Source organism: Sylvia atricapilla, chromosome 5, assembly GCF_009819655.1.
Source record: "Sylvia atricapilla isolate bSylAtr1 chromosome 5, bSylAtr1.pri, whole genome shotgun sequence".
NCBI lineage: Eukaryota > Metazoa > Chordata > Aves > Passeriformes > Sylviidae > Sylvia > Sylvia atricapilla.
This window is the reverse complement of record NC_089144.1, coordinates 9,471,886-9,494,025: the sequence shown is the minus strand read 5'-3', so window position 1 is coordinate 9,494,025 and position 22,140 is coordinate 9,471,886. Positions and strand designations below refer to the sequence as shown.

At 43.3% G+C, this 22,140-nt stretch overlaps 1 protein-coding gene across 1 annotated transcript in view; it reads right to left on the bottom strand.

The window, feature by feature from the left end:
- The window catches only part of LAMB4 (laminin subunit beta 4), a 40,534-nt gene extending 19,705 nt beyond the window's left edge, over window positions 1-20,829 (bottom strand). Inside the window, exons 1-19 of the mRNA XM_066318645.1 lie at window positions 20,620-20,829; window positions 19,233-19,390; window positions 16,095-16,230; window positions 14,465-14,538; window positions 13,644-13,832; window positions 13,433-13,496; window positions 12,673-12,887; window positions 11,468-11,588; window positions 10,656-10,844; window positions 9,857-10,036; window positions 9,047-9,156; window positions 8,508-8,587; window positions 7,373-7,523; window positions 6,323-6,454; window positions 5,435-5,614; window positions 4,131-4,252; window positions 3,305-3,425; window positions 2,210-2,387; window positions 382-525 (exon numbers count right to left, since the gene is read on the bottom strand). Of these exons, the coding sequence (XP_066174742.1) occupies window positions 382-525; window positions 2,210-2,387; window positions 3,305-3,425; window positions 4,131-4,252; window positions 5,435-5,614; window positions 6,323-6,454; window positions 7,373-7,523; window positions 8,508-8,587; window positions 9,047-9,156; window positions 9,857-10,036; window positions 10,656-10,844; window positions 11,468-11,588; window positions 12,673-12,887; window positions 13,433-13,496; window positions 13,644-13,832; window positions 14,465-14,538; window positions 16,095-16,230; window positions 19,233-19,390; window positions 20,620-20,653 (2,578 nt within the window). The 5' untranslated portion in view covers window positions 20,654-20,829. The remainder of the gene's footprint in view (window positions 1-381; window positions 526-2,209; window positions 2,388-3,304; window positions 3,426-4,130; window positions 4,253-5,434; window positions 5,615-6,322; window positions 6,455-7,372; window positions 7,524-8,507; window positions 8,588-9,046; window positions 9,157-9,856; window positions 10,037-10,655; window positions 10,845-11,467; window positions 11,589-12,672; window positions 12,888-13,432; window positions 13,497-13,643; window positions 13,833-14,464; window positions 14,539-16,094; window positions 16,231-19,232; window positions 19,391-20,619) is intronic.
- Between the last annotated feature and the right edge of the window lie 1,311 nt (window positions 20,830-22,140).

Below are 22,140 nucleotides of genomic sequence, written 5' to 3'. Positions count from 1 at the left end.
TGGAGCCTGTAACCATGTAGTTTGACCCTTCCTTCCCTTCTTGAGGTTCCTTTCTGAGGTCCAGCCACCCCCCCTGAGCAGGAGCCTTGATGAGGCCCTGTTCTTCCTCCTCTTGCTCTCTTGCCCTCGCTTCCCCTCCTGGAATAAACGTCTTGGATCAACCCTGGGAGTAAGAGCCTCTTTTGGATCTTCTGTCTTGTCCCTGAAATATTCCCCCAAAGCCTCCCAAGGAACTGAGCTAGCCCCGGGGGGCTGAGGGTGTTTGTTTCACCTTTTCACACGAATGTTTGAATGCAAACATATTCAAAGCCCTAAAAACTGGGGTGTTTGTGAAGAGCCAGCCCGTGGCACTGGTGGAGGCTCTGGCTGCAAGGCACTCACCGTAGCAGCCGTGGAAGCCGAAGCCATAGCTGCCTGCAGAGCAGGTGTCACAGCAGCGTCCCACGACGTTGGCTTTGCACTGGCACTGGCCCCCCAGTTTACTACAGCTGGCGTTCAGCGACCCTTGAGGATTGCACTTACATGCTGGCAAGGAAAAAGAAAATCAGAACTAGCTTGGTTGTCAAAGAGTTTTACTGCTTTCACCAGCCTGCAGATTTCACACCTTAAAATAGGTAGAAAAGAGCTTGATTATTCTTCTCAGGGGTTCACTAACCTGCTGCTGGGCATAGTTTAGATCATTTGATGGTGTAGCATCAATGGTGATGGTGTATCAGACACCAGCACAAGTCTTGGTGTTGCAGTTGCCACATTCAAGGCACTGCCTTCAACACGCATTTGGGGTAGGACAGAAATGCAGTAGCAAAGTGTATATCCAAATAGAGACATCCTGAAGTCTAGAAATGTTTGCTATAAACCTGCATCTAGCTGGGGCACTGGACATAACCTGCAAACATTACTTAGTCTGAATCTGTGTACAGTTTGTTTCCTTCTAGGCACCTTGGACTAACTTGTTGCACTGCTAACCAACAGAGGATGTTTGCCCAGGATGCCCTGGAAAGCACTAGAAAACCAAAGTGCCGCATTTCATTGGGAGAATCTCATCATTTTAGGCATCAGGCCAATGGGGAGTTAGCACAGCCCAAGCCTAAATGAGGGGTTCACTGGTTTCACAGCTGTGACCTCATCACCTGATATTAGAGTGAGGCATCAACCTTTCTAAAAATCACCCAATCCAAGCAGAGGCTGCCACTTTGGAGGCATTGCTGCTAGGCTGCCTGAAAGAAGCTGGCCACCAAAGTTATCCAGAAAGGCCCCTCCTGTTACTGGAAGTGCAGAGAAGTTCCATTTCTCTGGGCCAAATACCTGGGAAATTCCCTGAGCCCAGCTAATCTTTCCATGGTGGGTCCAGGAGGCTGCCTAAGAATTTCAAACCCCACCTGCCACTGCCTTCTTGCTGGAATATCATCAAAGTTTTCTTGGTGAATCTCTTCCAGTACACCAACTTATGTACCATCATGTCTGGAATCTGAACCAAGGCATTCAGCTGGCCCACAACATCTAGAGAGAGGGCTTGGAAACTTCTCTGTCATTTTACAGCAGCTAGAAAAGTAGGAAAGTTACTGCCTCGGCCATATAGTAAAGGCATCTGATTGAAATGCTTTTCAGACGACACAAAATCACTGCCATGGTCCCTGTCATGCCATGAAGCCCATCAGGAGTGATGAACTCCAAGATTCATGCAGCACACAGAGGGTTTGTTGTAATTTCTCTGGGGAATGGCTTTTCCCCAGGACCCCTGAAGCCTGTAACCATGTAGTTTGACCCTTCCTTCCTTTCTTGACCCAACTGGATGAGGTCCAGCCACCCACCCTGAGCAGGAGCCTTGATAAGGGTCTGTTCTTCCTCTTTCTTCCTCTTGCCCTCCGGCTCTTGCCCTCCAGCCCTCTTGCCCTCTGGGCCTCCTGCCTTGTTTCCCCTCCTGGAATAAACGTCTTGGATCAATCCTGGAGGTAAGAGCCTCTTTTGGATCTTCTGCCCTGTCCCTGAAATATTCCCCCAAAGCCTCCCAAGAAGCTGAGCTAGCCCCGGGGGGCTGCGAGGGATTGGTTTCAAGGGTTCAGCGGGATATACCCTGCCCATCCATGGATATCACGTGCTGACCAGCTTCACTTCTACATCACTGCAGGCTGAGCTCTACTGTCAACAAACCCTACAAACTGAAGGGGAAAGCTGTCCCAAGGAGCTGCCTGTGCAGGCTGGTCCTCACCCACGGCGCCGTTGTGAATCCGGGCTGACAAGCTGGCGATGAGCCGCGCGCACGCTTCGGGCAGGACGTGAGGCACAACTTCAGATGCAATTTCAATGCAGTGATACTTCTGGTACTCATCTAAGTCCTTTTCACTGCACAAATTCTCCACAGAGCCGATTCTGGGAATAAGTCCAAGCTTTGTCGTTAAGAGAGGAAAGAAAATATTTTTGCTTAGATATATTGAAAACCAGAATTTCCTACATTCTCCTAATGTGCTTTCCATTGCAATGACAGAGGCCTGGAGCACTGGTTTTCCAAATCTGCAGTTGTGCCATTCTGTCATCTAAATTCACATTTATTCTGAAGGCCTAAACATTCCCTGAGTCCTTCAAATAGGAGAGACTATGCTTAAAAAAATAAAATTATAATAAGACCTCTGATATATGCTCATGACTGGTCTTGCTGTGTTAGTGACTCCAAAAGCAGTACCTGGCCATAATTTTTACTTGTATTACTGTGATAGAGAAAAATCAGATGAAGGCTCTATGTCCAAGTATAGCCAGCCATTGCCATGTCCAGTTCTACAGGAATAATTAGAGAAATAGACCTAAAAATATTGTTCTCAAGAGAACGACCCAAAACCAACACCCATTTTCTGACTTTATAGAAATTTGGGAAGTATCTGGACTTGATTCCCAGGAGGTACACAACTAATTTTATTTTTCCAATATCGTATTTTAAAATATCCATGATCCTGACAAATTAGAGATATTTTTAAAAAGCTAAGTGATGAGGAGCTGCACAAATCTATATCCATAGCCACAGTATTTTATCAGCATATATATATGGTCTGTGTTCATAATCAGCAACAGATTTTGATTAATTAATCAGCTTATTATGTGTTCATAATAAGCAACAGATAGAGATACATGCATTATATGCAACAAGTAAAACTTTCCATACAAAAATATGCAAACAGTGCCAATGGAGAAAAACAGAAGCTGAATTTCTACTAAAACACACTATAGATTATTTAAAAATACTTCTAATAAGTCTGTAAAAAAAATCGCTGTATAAATACAACCTCAAGGGACTTGTGACAGAACTACTCACTGAGTCAATCAAGATGAATGATTTTGCCTTTTTGTCAGAGGCAGAGAGCTGAGAAAAATACACATCCACAAAATATTCTGTTTCCGGCTCCAGGCAGACTGGAGTTTGCAGAATTGCGATCCTGTTTAGCAGAAATGAAGCACAGTTATAGCCAGGAGTCAGAACAAGGCAAGTTAACTGGATGTTGTAAGCTCTCCCTTCCCTCTGTGCCTGCAATCTGATGCCTACAGCCTGGAGCAAGCCGTGCTGCTGTGAGGAGCACAGCCAGCCCCATGTTTGCCGGCTTTGGGAAAGAGGCAGGACTTCTGCTGGATGATTCACCAAGCACAATTTAAACCTGGGGAGATTAAACTGAAAACGGCAGGTTTTACTACCTCAAACAAGGTGGTTTGCAACTCACTATTTATATTCATCCTTTCCTGCCCCTATTTGATCAAGACATTGGTCACATCCTCTTAGCTTCTCTCTATCCTTTACACAGGTCCAAGCTGAACAGCTGGTTTTGAAAACAGACTAGGACAGTGACTTAAAGTCAATATTTCCTTTCTATACTGAAGCAGCTGCAGTTGATTCTTCACCAGAGCAGCGACTAACCCCAGCTGGATCTCAGCCTGCTCTCCTGGGTTTGGCAAACCTTTGCCAGACAGGATTGGGGCATCAGACTCTTCCTTAGAGCCTATGTAGTGTTGTGGTGTGCCAGCAACAGAAAAGGCCACACATGTGTTTCTGATATTCCCACTCTCCCACACATGTGTTGCTCCGCAGTGCTTCAGTAAATGATTTGTACACGGAAGATCTACAGGCAAAAAGACAGCAACAGTCAGACCTCTTGGCAGCTGGGAGAGGCAGCTCATGTGGCTCCTGTGAAAGGACCTTGTTTTTGCAGTGTTGACCTGACAAGATACCAGCAGGCTGGATGGCAACACTTGCAAGCCAGTCTTCCAAGAGCTATAAACAAAAGACAAAAATTATGGCTATATTTTGTATCTGAAAAACCTGCTTTCTCTTTGCAAGGATTAATGAAAGCCATCTGAATGATTGCACGCTGCAGTGACAAAACAGATTTTCTCTTTATTCTTTACAGCACCGAAAAACAACGTTATTTGTGAAAAATTCATTGTATTTGAAATGGCTAATGAAAAGCAGAGACGGAAATGGGACCCCAGCTGGTTCAAATGGAAACAGCTCTGTTAGAGTTACTGGAGTTGTTTCTTTTCTTAGCACAGTGTTATTCTGGAGATATTCTTCATTAGCTGCCTTCTCACACATCTAATAAGAAATAATAAACATGGAAGACTTTGAAACAAAAGTATTTAAAACCCGACTCTTCAATCCTTAGAAAAATCTACCTCAAGCCAGCCCACTGAAAAATTGTTCCCATGTTTTAAGACACTAGGAGATTGTTTTGCCTCAGAGTAACAGTCAGAGAGCAGAATACAATAGAAAGCAGGAAAATCTTGAGTTGTGTGACAGTCCCAGAGAACTGTAGAAGAGTAAGTCATATGCAAAAGCTGGTACCAATAAAACACTTGCTTATGTTTTTGAAGATGTGGGTGAGGACCTGAGTTTAATCAGATTTGGATGAACAGATTTCCCTAGACATGTCATCATCATTGAGAAATCTTCTCCAAGCAAAAAATAGTAATTTGGCTATTTTCCTATAATTTTCACACATTTCAGAGTCCAGCTGGAACAACTGGGAGGCAGGATGCCTGCAAAAGGCCTGGATAAATAATCTATGCAGACCACTCCTGCCTGTGCACATTTTACTGCCCCAAAATTCCCAGCTAGGAATACAGCATCCTTGTCTTAAAGGAACTGCATTGTCCATGTGTTTGATTTTTGAGTAAAAGTCTAGTCCAGGAAAAGGTCCAAAAGAGAAACATTCAGAAGATGACATCTTGGCTGATGCTTAGAAAACACTTTTAGTGCTGATTTTTCATATTTGAGTGGAAAAGGGGTCAGTGGAGGACATATTACTTGGTTGGTAAGGTAACTTGTTACTGGTTGAAAATGCAAGCAATTTTAGTTTTAGATATAAAGAACTGGACAAGTTGCTCATCGTGTTATTCACACAATAAATTCTGAAACTATCACAACATCACAAGACACGCAAGACACCACAAGTACCTCGGGCTCGTAACGAACTGTGATGTCAAAGTCCATGGCAAAGGGAACATTGCTGATGGCAAATCTGAGCCCAGCCCCGCTGGGGACACGGGCAAAGCCGTGTCCTGTCCATGTGACAGCCCGGCCAGCGCTGGGCTGCCGCAACACCACCGCCGAGTCCTGCCCAAACTGCACTGCACCCTGCAAGGACACATTGACATGTGCAACAGCACACAGGCCCAAATAGCAACAACAAAAACAAACTCAGAAAAAATAAAGGAAATATGTTTGCCACGTTGTTTACTCATTTAAGCTGTCAGTCTCATTTTCTGAACAAGCTCAAGATCGACAACCTAAGAATTCTCCCAAAGGTAGGATATTTCAGGTCACACGAAAAGAAAAGTTTCCTATAACTTTGCAGCAACGGCAATAAGAGGGACTAGAATAATCCACTCACCTCTGAATAATCGGCATCTCCAAAGATTCACATTGCAAACTTGAAACAGACTAAGTGTGATTTCATATGTGGCTGGACCTTTCATTTTTAGCTGGATACATAAATATCAATACTTAAAATGACCACATTTAAGTGCAGGAGGTACCATGCTGATGTCTTGGTAAACTTGTTAGAAATGTCTTGCAACCAAAAAAAAATTTACCTTTCATAAGGGCTTTTCCAAAAATTAGTGGAACTTGAGACTACAAAGGCACTGGACAAAGCAGAGCAAGCCTGTCAGTGTGAATAATAAAATGTCCAGCCCAACTGTGTACCAAAAAATTGATTTATGTCAGGATTGTAATGTGTAAGACTGTGAATCCCATGTGCTCAGGCATTTCCTTGCCCTTTGTTACAAAATAAAATTTTATTATATGGTGTAAACTTAAGTATTTACTCAAGTGCTAATTTACCTGTTCCAGTCCAGATTTTCTTACAGATCGTTTCTTGTTCCTGTTTAACACAATCTTTCCATTTTCAATCATGAACTCATAGCCTTTCTTCTGGAAGTAGATGTCACACCTTGGGAGAGTGCTTGGCTGAACCTATGAAGTAATAAAAGAAGAACAGCACTGTCTCAACAATGTTGAAGGGCAGTAAGAAACTAAATGAAAATCCACGTTCTTAAAACAAGATCTATTCTCTGCTGGGAGAAACTCTAAACTGTGGCCCAGCAGCTGCTGGAAACCTTTTTCCTTCATTCCCTTAAAATTAACTTGCACTTTTCCCTCATAAGCTATGTCCCAGACATCTGGTTTCCATTTAATTATTGGACTGTAGGATAATTACTGATTGTGATTAGAGCAAAATATTTGTGGATGCGACCTGCAAATAAACATTTTTTTTTTCATTCTTTATCTATAGTTTCTGTACAGCATGCCAGAGAAAAAATGTTAGCAAAAGCATAGACAGAGGAAGGGATGCATTCCAGGCTTGCACTCAGCATGGGGAACAACTACCCCCATGCTGAAGGAGGAAAAAAATAATTATTTTTTCTAAAAACATTACAGATGGATGCCAAATTCTTGAGGAAATTAGGCTACAATCAATGCTTTTATATAAGGCAGCAGGAATTAGTCCAATGGAGCAGAAAGTAATTTGATTCTTCCCTTGTTGGAGATTCTCAGAAATAAAACATTTCATGAGAGCTATTGGCAACTCAAACACTTTCCACTAATTTAAATAATTAAATTAATTTCTCTAATTCACGCTGGACCAGTCTGCACTTGAGAAGCAGCAAGGGCACCACGCTGTAGTGACTGTCCCTTTCTAACAGCCACAGTTAAGGAATAGTCATGTCCATGAAAAACAAAGACAAACTGATGATGGCCAAGGGACTTGCTTTGCATTTTCCTGCTAAAGAGCTGCTCTCCAAGTGAGGGATCTCCTCCTCAGCCTTGGCTCCCGTGTCACCACTGCAATGATCCCCTCTGAGTACAACACCTAAAAAGCCAAATACCTACCAAGGGTGCAGAGCCAGGAAGGGGCTTTGCATGCTCAGCTTCATAAATATAATAATCCAGGGGTAGAAAGAAGTATCCTGGAGCTGGCTCGTTGCACTGGCGGCTCACGACGTTGGGCAGACACTGGCACTGACCGTCCTCCAGCGAGCACCTACGGGACGAGTTGGTAAAGGGAGGACTGCTGTCCTCATCTGTGGGGCACAGCTGGCTCCTCACAGCATGAGGACAGCTCAGACCCACTCTTGTTCCACCTTTGCCTAATTTCTCCCATTGCTGGATTACCTCCATTACTAAACTTCATGCTATCACCCACCTCCTCTGTTTCTGATGCTGGATTTATTCAATGCTACTTTTCCATGGCTTCAGAGTCCATGACCTGCTTGTCTTTGTCTGTTCCATACCTGAGGCAATGATCCTTTTGTTTCCTGAGCATCTGTTACTGTCTATTCCTGTATCATTTCTTGTATCTTTTTCTATAAGAATCACACTGTATCATGAATCTTAATAGTCTGTCACCCACAATTACGGAGGCAGGACATGAGATCAGGACCTTTGATGTTATATGGAGTGTTTTCATATACTCACACACATATTTAACACACCAGGTGATTTACCTCCTCTCAAGGAGCTGCTCTACACCACTGGACTGTGTGCTCCTCCATCTGAAGTCTAACAGCTGTAGTGAAGATCCCTGCCCAACTGACTTTTGGAAGAACTCAACTGAAACCAGCCTTGCTTCTAAAATTATACATTTTAAATAGGAGCCAGAAAAAAAAGATCTAGCATTTAAGGTAGATGTAGAAAGCTAGGTTAAAAATGTCACCTCAAACTTACTTCTAATTTCTAATAATGTTAGGGCCTCTGGTTCTCTCATGGCATATGTTTTATATTTCACATTAAAAACATCTTGGCTCAACCTGACTCAAGGTTGGCTTCAAAGGAAGTAGGTAAATCCCCTCACCACAAAAAAAATTCCAAGATTTCTACCCAACTTTATACTGTTTGTATATGATGAAATTTCTGCTACATTCTATTTTCCGATCTGTACTGTGACTGTATTAACCTAACCAGAAAACCTAGCCTAAGAGTTTATAAAAATTAAAACCAAGGAAGAACCTGAAGAACTTTAACTTACAAGTTGTTCTGGGATCCACCAATATCACAGTCACATGGAGAACAGCCATGCAAGCTGTTGCCAAGACCCCAGTATCCTGCCTGGTACAAAGAGAAAGGCTCTTTTATGGCAAATATTTAAGCATGCAAAGCAAAACAAAACTCGTTCTGCTGGATGAACAATGCTGTGGAGCACTGCTGTGCTTGGCCATGGGAGATTGCTTCTCTTACCAGATAGCAGGGGTGCTCAGCCACTGCAAGAGCCAGATATTTACCCACTTGTATAAGCAAATCTCTGTAAACAGCAAAGATGGATCAAGGACATCATTTTACATTTCCTTTCCTTCCTGGGAGTGCTCCTCCCCCTGCAATTTGATTGCACAAATAATTGGGAACAATGAAAGAGAAGCAGACTTCTCAATGCGAAATGGGAGCATACAGCTATGAAATTGTTTTGAATTTTGGCTAATGGTTCATTTTTCTGGCAATGAAAAGGTGTGAGATGGGTGAGGAGACTTCCAAAACCACATGCAGAAGCGAAACCAAAAACTGAGTACGTACAAGGCATTTTTCACAGCGTTGCCCTGTGGTGAACCTCTGGCAGAGGCACTGGCCCGTGGCAGGATCACAGATGGAGAAGGGCAAACTGCCCAAGGGATCACAGTTGCAGGCTGCAGGGACAGAAAAGTGCAGTTACCTCTGCAGGCCCCAGTGACAGCAGCAGGACTGGCATTTACATTAAATGTGGCATCAGCATGACAGGCAGTCTCCATCCTCCACACAGACACTCTGCAGATGAATGTGCCCTGGCACCCTCCAGCCCTCAGAGTGCCCTTGAAAATGGACAATTTCCTTGGTGGGTCCCTCTCTGGGGGGAGCAGAGGCACTGGCAGAAGGCCTCTGCAGTGGTTTGCCAAGTGCTGTGTGCTCATCTGCACTGCAGTCCCTGTGTGTGGCTGAGCACCTGGAGTGAGCACAACATGTTCACAAACCCACAGTGCACCTGGGAAGGGGTGGGATGTACTTTCACCAAGATTTTCTCAGAGGAAAGGTTGGCTGGAAGTTGTCTTGGCAGGCAGCAGCTCCTGTCATCTTCAATATCGCTTTTCAATTAAATTGTATATTTAATAACCCTTCTATTAATAATAGTCTGGCCTGCTATATTAATGCTGTGAATTCTGAAAGTGATTTTGCATTGTTTCAGCCTTGGCTGCTGCACCAGGAACCTTGAATTATGTTGACCTTAAATTACAGCAGGCAACGGGGTATTTTGTGACTCGAGCAGAGAGCATTAGTGCGGATCTGTGCATTCAGCTACCTCCCTGCCTCAAGGATGCTTTGGGAAGGAGGCTGTAAGAGGAGGTTACATACGCCGGCAGCCCCGGGGGTCGCTGCTGCTCAGCCCGTAGTAGTTTGCCCGGCACTTGTCGCATCGGGCGCCCTCCACGTTCTCCTTGCAGGGGCAGCGCCCCGCCACCGTCCCCAGCGCGGGCTCCGTGCGGCTGTCGCACACGCCCTCCGGCACCGTCCCCGCCGGGTCACAGTCGCATGCTGCAGCCAGGGTCAAGGAGACACATGAAAAAAAGCACACGTAGATAAAAGCATGAAAATTCAATGGCAGAGCTGCTGGTAATCTGCGCTTGGCTCCCGAAGGACTTTTCACGCCAATCAATCGTTGCGATTAAATAACACTCAGAGCGTTTTCTCCATCCTATGTTAATAATGAATTTAGGTCATCTTTCAGAAGAAGAGCTTTCATGTCTGAAAGATTATTTTTCTTGCATATGGGAGCTATCGAGCAAAAGTTATTTATTCCTCCCATCATTTTGGAGACTCTTCTATAATCGCTGAAGGTCACAGAAGCAACATCGCTACTGCTATTCATATTTATATTGAGCTTGTTCGAGAAAAATGATAGCTTTGCTAGATTTCTAAGCTTTGTTTAGCAAAGAGTTGGAATATGCAGCTCTTTTTACAAGGCTGGTTGGAGGATACTGTCACGCAGCTACTTAGTGAGGCAGTTTGGATGTTACAGGTTCAGTAATATTTGCACAACCCAACATTTGTACAGGACATTTAAGCCTGGGGATGGCCATAGGGCTCAGAGCAAAGGCGGCCAGAACAGCCCCGCTTTGAGTCATTCCTACAGCAGCTAAAAAGGGAAACTTACGGAGGCACGCCCGAGGGTCTGAGATGACTTTGAGAGGGTCCTGGTAAAAGGAAGGTTTGCACTCGTGGCAGTGCTGGCCCGTGGTGTTGTCCTGACAGTCCTCACAGACGCCACCGCTGACCCCACCGCTGGCCTGGTACACGGCCATGTCAAAGTGGCACCTGCTGGAGTGGCCATTGCAGTTACAGCCTGAAACCAGAACAGCGGGGTATGTCACACCATGTAAATACTGTGCTCTGCACACATTGCTGTCTACACTTAACACAGGGTTACTTGTATGATTTTAGTGTCCAGAAAGATTATTCCCAGGCCTTATGTTACAGCTGGGGGAAAAAAATTGGAGCCTTCAGACAGAACTGTATCCTAAACTTGGAAATGCAGGTGAGTGTGCCTGATATGCAATGGGGAACACTGCTCTGCTGAAAAAATCTCTAGCTGAGTATTTGTTACAGACCCTTATATAGTATTCTTGTGTATACTATATTACTCATTATTGTGGGAATAAATAATTGTCTAAATTCTTTCCCTCACATGAAAAACTCTGTGCAAACCAGTGAATTATCTTTTTTGCATTAGCTGCTTTTTCCTCTCATTATTGTTTTTTTTTTTTACTCTATTTGAAGAATAAGAACATGAAACTGATATTCCTCTTGTAGTATAACACACCACTTATGGATGCAGGATCTGTTTTAATGGATGAGGCATGAAAAAGTCTCCCTCCCAGAAACCTGGCCACCCCACTATGGATTGGACTAGGATAGTGCCACACCCACTCCTGGCTATTAAAAAGGAAAATATAATGTTTGAGTTACGTTTGCAAGCATTATCTTGTGTTCCTTCAGCTGGCCTCCAGGGAGCATCATTGTAGAAATCTTTACACCTTTCACAAGACAAACCTTCAGTGTTGTGGTGGCAGATACATCTCCCATGGACCTGAAATGTGGTGAGAACAGAGAGGAGAGGAGAGGAGAGGAGAGGAGAGGAGAGGAGAGGAGAGGAGAGGAGAGGAGAGGAGAGGAGAGGAGAGGAGAGGAGAGGAGAGGAGAGGAGAGGAGAGGAGAGGAGAGGAGAGGAGAGGAGAGGAGAGGAGAGGAGAGGAGAGGAGAGGAGAGGAGAGGAGAGGAGAGGAGAGGAGAGGAGAGGAGAGGAGAGGAGAGGAGAGGAGAGGAGAGGAGAGGAGAGGAGAGGAGAGGAGAGGAGAGGAGAGGAGAGGAGAGGAGAGGAGAGGAGAGGAGAGGAGAGGAGAGGAGAGGAGAGGAGAGGAGAGGAGAGGAGAGGAGAGGAGAGGAGAGGAGAGGAATATCTGCTTAAGGTATGTCAGAAAGAACAGGAAAATTTGAAGCTCTTTGGCTCCCTCAGCTGACATAATTTTCAATTATTTGAGTAAAAGGTCTGGAGAATACCTGCAAACTTTAACCAAATACTTTTAAATCCACTGAGCATTTAAAAAAATACTTATATCAAAGGAGACTTCAACATTTTAGATTCTCTCTCTCTCTCCCTACATGTTTAGATACATATTTGTCAGGAGAAAAAACTCTCATTCCCAGAGGGAAAAAACTTGCAATCACATTCCTGTAATTTTTAATAATCCATTTTTCATGGGTTAGCTTTGCATTATCACATATTCTTTATGCCAATGCCTCCTCTCCCACTACAGAGGCTCCAGGCCCAGCTGGAGTGTGGAATGCACCCAACAAGTGGCCATTCAAGTCTGCACATGCCAGAGGCTACTTACTGCATTACATTTGCGCCATTACAGCTCTGGAATTTTGCTGCTATTATCTACATGTCTTGTCCCAGTGGCTTTTCAAACATCACAGTAGTGCCAACAAAGACAGCTTCTGTGCCTTCTAACCCAGGATTTTAAAGGAAGAGTCATTTAACAACTAGCAGTTGCAAATGGTCAATCCAAAGATTATCAGAGATCTTCCTTTCGCTCCCTCCCTCCATCTCTTCCTTCTCACCAAATAACCAATAGAGACTCCCCTTTTTGGAGACAGCAGCGAGGACCCACCATCCCAGACTGATGGAAGACATCTCCCCGTAAGTTCTGCATGGAATCACACTGGCTGGCATGGCCATTGCAGAAGCAGCTGCCCCTCACAACCATCTCATAGATGGCATAGTAGTACTTCTCAAGGGGGTCACCGTGCCTCCTCCCAAGCAGAGCATCTCCAAGGGTGTGGAGTTTAGTAAAATTGATCCTTAGGTTTGTCAGTGTAATGAGATCTGGAAGGAAAGAAGAGAGATCAGGAGCCCGAGTTCAGTCTAAAGTGAACAGTATGAAACCCTCAGCTTGAATCAGTCATCCAAGAATTTTCCTGTAGTGAGGAAATAATGAAAATGATTCCACTATTAGCCAAGATCAGTAATGCCTACAGTGGCAGTGCAGGGACCCACTCCTGGCACATAAGTGTTAACACATAAGTGTTAGCATCCTGCTTGGTATGGCTCTGCATTTCCCCAGCCAGTGTCTTCGAGGGTTCATGTGTACCTCTGGGACTACTCTCAGAAGGCAGTGTGGATTGGGCCTGAATCCAGAGGGAAAGACAGTTTAGCTTCATGGATATGCTCTGCAGAGCTTTGCTGTTTGCCCCCAGGGCTAGAGAACAAGACTGGCCCTTTTCATTAATTGATACAATGCCTCCTCAAGATTTTTAGGTACCAAATTTTCAATATCATTGACTTACACCAGCTGAGCTGTTAACCCTTTCAGCATACAAAACAAACAATACCAGCAAAGTGTCTCTGGACAAAACATGGAGTGTCCATACCTTGGATATATGGCACGTATGGATTTTCTATTTCGAAGCTGGGGTCCAAAGCTTTTAAAACAACCTGCAAAACAAATCAATAAAGCTCTAGAGGTGGAATGAGCAGCCACAAATGAGATCAAAGGACAGGCCTCTGCTTTTAGCAGACACAGACAAGACATTTCAGTTCCACATACGATTTTAACTCATACAAACAGACAGTTGACAGTACCTCGCCTTCAGTGGAGGGCTCGATGTCTGAATATCTTGAATCACAAACAACATCTCCAACGCTTTTTGCTGGATCAGAAGAGATGTTGGGAAAAGAAGCTGCACAATCATGTGCAAAATATCTAAATACTTTCCAGGTCTGACCAAAATCGGTAGAGCGCTCAACCAGCATTGCTGCAGGCCGAAATGTCTGCAAGAAACATTTCAAGAATTGCCTAAGCAGGCATTAATAAGATACCTCAGAGGCTGTTTTATTGATATTCTTCTTTGGAGGATGCTAAAATTTTGTATTTGAGATTTTATAGGCTCGTTACAGTTACTGTGATAGTTACAGGGGCCTCTGAAAAAGCACATTAGAACCTCTCTTTAGCAAAAGGGAAAGGTAACATTTTATATAGATATGTAATTACTTTCTAAGTAAGGAAGTTTACCATAACAATGTAGGAATTTTGTACCAAAAAAAAAAATTGTAATCATCTGGATTATAGTAGATACGCATCAGTTGAACTAAATTGAGAGTGCAACTGCAGTTCAGATATGTCCTATATTTTTAGAGTTTAATTTTGTGAAGTATTTTTTCAGTTTTAATTCCTGGATTTATAGAAAATAAGACCAGAAAGCGCATGAATAGGAAGTTGTTCAGTCTATCCTCCTCCCCTAAGGCAGGATCAACTATAATTTAACCATACCTGACAGATGTTTATCTAATCTGTTCTTACAAACCTCTAAAGATGGAGCTTTCATTGCCTCTCTAAGCATTTTATTCCTGCGGTTAAGTAATTAGTGTATAACATTACATAAAAGCTCTGTAAAAAGATGTACCTTAAAGGTCAGGATAAGATGGCTGAACTGGAATAAAGTTTCCAGGTCCAATCTAATGCTGACATGGTCAATGCCTGAAAAGAGAATGAAAATGAAGTGCACAATGCGTACATTGAAGGGGTTGCTCAGACAGTTTTCCCGTGGGGGATTTAAAGATGCCTTTTCCAGCAGAGCAGCTAGACCCTTTAGGGCAGCTCCCATGCACAAACCCATGCAGCTGGACTGCTCTCTCTGGGCCATAAATTGTGCTGCCTTCCTGTCACCATCAATGCTGCACGTTGCTGAGACTGCAGGAGGTGGCTGAAGGTCCTCCTCAGATAATTCAGACTCTAAATGATGGTCATGGTAGGGTTCTGAGTTTGTGTGTTTCTAGATCTTGTTAGGTTTATACTTTAAAATCCATCCAAATAATTTACATGTTGCTAAAAAAGAAAAAGAGAGCTAATAAAATGAGGTGTTTTCTCTATACTATGTAGAACTGTTAAACCCTTCTATACTTCCAAATACAAAATTTTTCATGAGCAGAACTAATGCACCAGGCATCTTCCAAAACTGCAACAAATATGGAAAAATATCTCCAAAAGTCACACATTCTTTGTAGAGAGTTGCAGGAGCTCAGCTGATATCCCCATTGCTCACATTTGCATGCACCATCTCAGGTGAAGAAAGATAGGGAAAACAAGGAAACCTCCTCTTACAGTTGGCCTACAGCTTTATTGGCAGTGGTGTCCAAAGCCAGTGACAGATCCTTGCTAAACTCCAGGAAAAAACAAGGCTTATGGATTTTCAGTTGGATACTCAAAATAGAAGTAACACATGATCTTATTTTTTCTATGCCTAATTTCCAACCAGTCAAATGTTTTTCACATAATCACTGTATGTCAAATAGGACAGAGAAAATGTTATTCCTCCTGGCATGTCTTCCCGGAGGAGCTGTAAGGATACTGTCTTCATCAGTTCTGGGATTCAGCAAATTGCAGAGGACACCAAGCCTAGTGGTGCTGTTGACACATGTGAAGGATCAGTGACCATCCAGAGGGACCTGGAAAAGCTCGAGATGTGTGTCCATGGGATGGGAGTCTAATGAGATTTGCCAGGGCCAAGTGCAAAGTGCTGCACCTGGGTTAGGACAACCCCCAGTATCACACAGGCTGAGGGATTAACAGCCCTGAGGAAAAGGAACTTGGGATCATCAGAATAGGGGAACTGATACCAGGCTTTATTGAATTTTTTCCCAAACTATTAGTGCTTTAATTTTTTTTAATGGATATATGTGTTTTACACAGTATCTTTACATCTGTAGGTAAACGTATATTTTGTCCCAAATGAAAATTCTCTGAAAATTCATAGGGTAGACACTCTGTGGAAAATACATTGCTTTCATGTATAACCCCAGCATTGCCACAGGTCCTCTGGTCAGGTCTTGGAGGTGCTGAGTTTAAAACTTGTCCATAGAAAAACAGACTTTCTGAAATCTTACCTTGCTACCTACAAATCATTCAGTATTACCTAATCAAAGAACAGATGCGAGGTTTTTCATCTCTTCATGAGGGAAACTTTGTGAAAGCCAATTACATAAAGAAAATCTCACAGTAATATTTTGCAGTAATATTTTCTCTAAGAAACTTACCATTTTCTGACTGCCACCACTTCTTTTTCCTTTCTGGCTCAAATGTTGTGATAACATTTTCCACCATGTGACTGTTGTGCTGGGTATAGGGATTGTATGGGTATCTGGAATCACAGAGAAAGCACTTCTCTTCAGCCTAGAAAACAAAATGAGCGGAATAAAAGCCTAACTTGGATTCTTCATTAAAAATTAAGTGGATGTACATATATTTATGACTTTGCAAGGCTTGAACCTGTCTTGTAGTTTTGGATGTGGGTGCTTTCTTTTCATATACAAACCCAAGAGAACCATCATATGCCCATAGTAAATGTAGGTCATGGTCTTTCCCAGGTACTTTATTAAAATTGCACTTTTTTAGTTGTGGAGAAGGGATCTCAGTAAGACCAAGTACAAGGTAATTACTTGGTTTGGGATGGCACCACCACCCTGACTGCTGTCAGTGTCTTTGGAAGCATAGGGGAAATTGGGGAAGTTTAAAACCAATGCAAAGAAGGAAAATCAGGATATCAGTAAGATACAAGGGTCATGTTTGAAAATGTTACAAGAATAAGATGAAGGTAGTAATGATTAGCCAGTATCTCAGTTCTGAATGAGAGACTTTGATAGTGAGGGCAAGGAGTTCCTGTTTCAGGTGATATGGTGGGGATTGGGCAGGAGCCCAAGAAGAGGTGACAAGGTTAACATGCTGGGCTGGGAGATGACCTGAGCCATGTGGAGAGCCTGAGCAGCCACCACAGCCAGCAGGGTCCTGGGGAGGTGCTCAGCAGGGTGGGCAGGGGTAGATGCACTGGTCAGGCTGACTGCAGGAGATTTGGGCAGAGCCTGAGTGTCAGGATGTGGGAATAAGCCACAGCAGAAGATGATGCCCAGGGTGAGTGCCTGGCTGGTGGGACAGTGGCAGGAAGAAGAGGGGATGACACAGCACCCCAGAGGGAGCTGAAGGAGGAGGTATGAGTTCAGTGCCCATGGCTGGGAGGCTGTAAATGACCCAGAAGGAGATGGGTGGAGAGGCATCCCACTTGGCACACTCAGGATCCACAGAGAAGAATTGGGAATGGTTTAAAGATTTTTACAGTATGAAATCACCTAGGAATTATTTGCATTTAAATAAATTAAGAGATATAGATTTACAGGTATGGTGTGATTAATGTATTTTAAACCTGGTAAATAATTATTCAGTCATTCTATGACTATACTTGACAAGTGTATGAATGCACATTTTAGAAGATGAGAGAGAAATAAAAAAACCCAACCATTTCGTTTCAGAAAGCTCTGGTAAGGAGAGCTCAGATTGTTGAAGCAGTTGGAAGGACCATACACACTCACACTCTGGTTTATATAGACATACAATATAACACTGGGGAACTCATGTTTAAGGTTGCTCCATAAAAATCTGCTCCAAAGGACAAGCGTGTGCATGTCCAAGTCTGGCAGATCCCATTTGCCTGTGAATTGTGCAGCATTATAGTCTCAACACTGAGTGCCCTGTCTTTTCCTTTCAAAACATGTGTAAGTAGTAAATCCAGCCACTGAGCTAAAACCCACTTAACCTACGTTTTAAAAACAATAAGACATATGAAAGACTAAAAATTATTTGTAGTGCCTCTTTCCAAACACAAAGCAGCTAAATTCTCTTTTTTTTTCCTCCATCTGAATCCCAGCTAAATCCTGGCTCTTGGTATCTTGCCACATTGACTCATACCCACTTTCATGAGCAAGGTTTGCTCTTATCAAACCTGACACAGGCCATCAGGAGGGGAACTGGGAGAGGAAGAACTTTGGTTTGCAAGATACAAGATGCAAAACTTCCTGGTCTGCCTCCAGCAAAGCATTCAAAATGTGCCAGTGAGAAAGCAAATTGAAAGTGAAGTGGGACTCTGATGCACTATAGGTGACAACACAGTTTAGGCAAGCTGATGGAACAGAACACATTGCCAGAGCATCTCTCTCTCTCGAGCTCTGCAAAGCAGCAGAGTTTGTAGTTTTCACCCCCCTTCAGGAGACAGCCACCAGGGGTCAAGATATGTTGAAGAAGCATTAAATCACAGGAATTATTGTGGAACAGCTGCTCTTTTTCATGAGTCTGTATTTACACAATTCAAAGGATATGCACAGACAAATGAAAATATTATTTTTTTATTCCTCTTTGATCTCCTAAAAAGCAATAATAAAAGGCAATCATCCAGCTTTAGGGCCAGAAAGATGATTCAGGGTATTTCAGCAAAGGAAAGAGACATTTACATTTTGCAGAAAATTGTGGATACAACATGCAACTTCGAGCAATGCTTGGCTCCATGTCCATACTTTACTCTGCAAATGTGTCACAACATTAAGCTAGAAGGTCATAAACTGTAATTATTTTCAACTGATTATAAATTGAGCTGTGTTTTAACTTCCTCTTCAGCTGTTATTTAGTGAAAATATTTCTATTTGTTACAACTTATTAGCTCAGTTGGGCAAAGTCATCCAGAATGTAGAAGAGGGGAATCCTCATTTCTGCACAACTTCCATATATCAGTGGTACCCCCTCATCACTGCAGCCAGGGAGTGAGAGGCATCCCTCTGGTCAGACACATTTTGGATCTGCTGACCCACCCACACAGCCAAAGCCTGGACCACAGCAAAGGTCTTCCCTTTTCAGAGGCAGTTTTCTGCTTTCAGCAACATTGGCCTCATTTCAGATCAAAAGAGAGGGGAGTGTGGTGTGAATCTCTTAACAGGCTGCCTCAGGTCTCAGCACCATACAGACATGTCCTGCAGAGAAGGTCCTGCAGCCTGTGGGACCCCGCTCTCCCTGCACTCACACACACAGACCGTGGGCTTCACCTCTGGAGGCTGCGTGGGAAGAGGACTTGTGGAGCAAAGCTCCTTCAGAAATCCCCGTGCTCAATCCCTGTGCATCTCAGGGATGTTTCTCCCCCTTGAGAAGACACACATCACTGTGGAGGCTGTGTGCTGCCAAACCCTCCATATGTGCTGCACTGAGCACAGCCTTCCCCCAGACTCAGTGTCACACTGTCTGACAATTATTCAGATAACTCCCACAGGAACTTCCTAGTCTGGGCAAATTCCCTATATAGATGAGAATACAGTTAGCATGAACAGTTTAGTTTATTAAACAAGAAAGAGCAAACCAACCTCTAGGTAGCCTATAATGCAGTACTTCTGAGGGCTGTTCATCCCACAGGTTGATGAGGCTGTCAGTTGTTTGCTGCGGCCCTGGAGAAGGTCCCCAAGGGCTGGGTGGCAGGACCCAGCATCACAGTCATGCTGTGCATGCTGGGGTCTTATCAGCACTGAGCATGAAAAAAGATCAAAGAAATGTTATATTGTTTTGTTATATAGCCAGCAGAATTCTCCAGACGAAATCAGTTAAATCCCAACACTGGCAGAAAACTCAATTATCTTTGCCTGTACCCATTCTGTCCTTAATTATACATTTTTTAAAGAACTTCAATGATGAACACACCTGCTGAAAAATAATCATTAAAAAAATATAGCTAGCATGTTGCAAATCTATGCTAAAACTTAAATTTTCAACACATTATTTTTCAGTAAAAATGCCAATCTGCCATGAGCAATAATTTATTATGCTTCCAGCCCTGACATACCCATTGCCAGCAATCCTACAAAAGAACAGTGAGCATTTCAATTGACTCTGTGAACAGAGACAGATTTGAATTAATTCTACTTATTTCTGTTGATTTCCAAGTTATAATGGTGGAAATGAGACAAGGACTGAGACCAGGATTGACATCAGGGGTCCCTCAGATTTTTCTTTTAATTTGCAATGAATCCCTAGTCCAATGTCAGAACTCCCTTAGACCCCATGAGGTGGTCATTAATAAATAAACAGAGTAATTCTGAATTCTCTGAATAATTGCAGGACTTTTTGTTTGTTTTGCCTGAAACAACTTTCAGTATCTTCCCCATTATACTAAGACTTCCCTTACAGGGCTTTTCCTTTTAAACAAGTTCTGTCCTGAAACTCTGAAAAGGAATGGGTACCTTGGAGGCTATATCCAGCTTTACTTGGCTCAACTTGTTAGAGAAGGTGCAGTTAAAAAACCCCAACAACTGTTACTTAAAGATCTCACAGAACACTAGGAATACAACTACAACAGTAAAAATACAGTATTTTATAGTCAGATTTCAGTCTATGGCTCAGGGTATAATTCAGATGAGTGACACTTGATTCTTTAGGTGTAAAGCAGTGCCTGTGTGTAGTTAGCCTGTCCTTTTTAGTTATACATATCCATGCTCATTATTCATTAACAGATGTTGATTACTCCTTTCAGGACCTGGATCAGACTCAATTACAACAGATATGTTTTCTTTGTACTCAGCTGTTTCATATCACTGACAGGTCACTCACTGGCAGGAGAGTGGGTGTAAGGATTCACTGTCACATGTTTCTCAATAGCATTTTCTTAAAAGAAGTGCTTTGACAAAATCTTGGAGGGGTATGTAAATCACATGATAATATTTCAAAACTGGCCTGAGTAACTGTAGTATCTGTACTTACTGAGGTGTAACAGGATGGCCAGCCCCAGCCTCATGCCTCCCCATCAAACTCTGACTGGTACTACTGCAAGAGAAAACTGGTCCATCACTTGGTGCTCTCTCTCACCAGGGCACACAGGTGTAACCAGAAACAGCTTTGGTAAAGTGACAGAGATGTAATAAAAATATAAAGACTAAAAGGAAATCCTGGCTTTGATTTAGCTGTAGAAAAAAAAAATCTCATTATGGAAATTTTGGGACTGAAACTGGGAAGAAAGCAGAGGAGCACTTCACAAAGGCTTTCAAAGAAGACTGCGAAAACTTATCCACACTCAGTATAAAATATAACCAGAATGCTATCAGCTAAAATACTGTAGTATTCAAATAAAACCAACTTAATTCTAAGTGGATTCAGCAGGGCTGTTTGCAAGGATATAGCCCTTTCTCTGGAGGTCCTTGTCTGTTTTCATTACCTTAAAACATAGTCAGAGGTCCTAATGAAGATGCCACTGAGAAATGCCTGATGTCAGGTGCTATGAATTTTGTGAGAGACATAAGTGCACCTTAAGCTGTAGTGAAGAAAACCAGGTAATGTCAGTATCAAGGCAACAAAACTTGTACAGAGGAACCTCAGCCTGAGTTCAAGAGAGGTTGATTGTGGCATTGTGGCATCCTTCCTCTTCCTATTTACCTGGAGGAAAGTGAGACTTGCCAACACAAAACTTCTGTTGGAAAAACAAAAGGCAACCACGGGTATAAAAGATAATCCACGCGTATAAAAGATAATCCAGCAGCCTGCCACCAAGCAGAACTCCCAAACCAAACCTGCCCCATCTTTGCATCTTCCACCTCTTTCTCCACCTGTAGGAACCAGTGAGGCTGGTGTGCCCTGGAACAGTTCCAGCTGCTGGGGCATCCCTGTATGAGCATGCCCCAAGTGCCACTTCCCAGCTGTATTCTTGTTCCTCACCTTCACACAGCCTCACTGTACTGAGTGAGCTTAAATTAAAAACACCCCCAGAGTAGTGGGAACATAAACAAAAGCACTTCAGAAGTTACAGGCTCTGTGTGGTGCACCCAGGTCTACACAGCACATGACACAACAGCTGTACCTAGATGAGTACCTCAGCAACCACAGGCAGGGAAAGCTAGCAAAGGTCACCAGGCTTTCAGCTTGCTGCAGCTACTCTCACCACTACAACACAGTGAGCCTGGCATGTGACAGGGAGATGGTGCTGGGGAGCATCCATGCAGTTGTGCCTGGCTCCCTGGCTACAGAGAGACCTGGCCATAGATCCACTGTCCGAGGCAAAATTGAGCAAATATTTTCCTCCTGTGTTGGACTTTTGAATTTTATACTCTGTCAGAATAATGGACAGACTCAGAGATGATTTAAGCTGCAGCCACTGTGACAGCACTGTAGTGAAATAGAGGTGCCCATGGTGAGCAACACTGGCAGGTACACATCCAATTCCTACCCTAACACTGTGACATCTAATACCAGTGATACTCTCTAAACCTGACTCCCTTTAACAGAGAAACA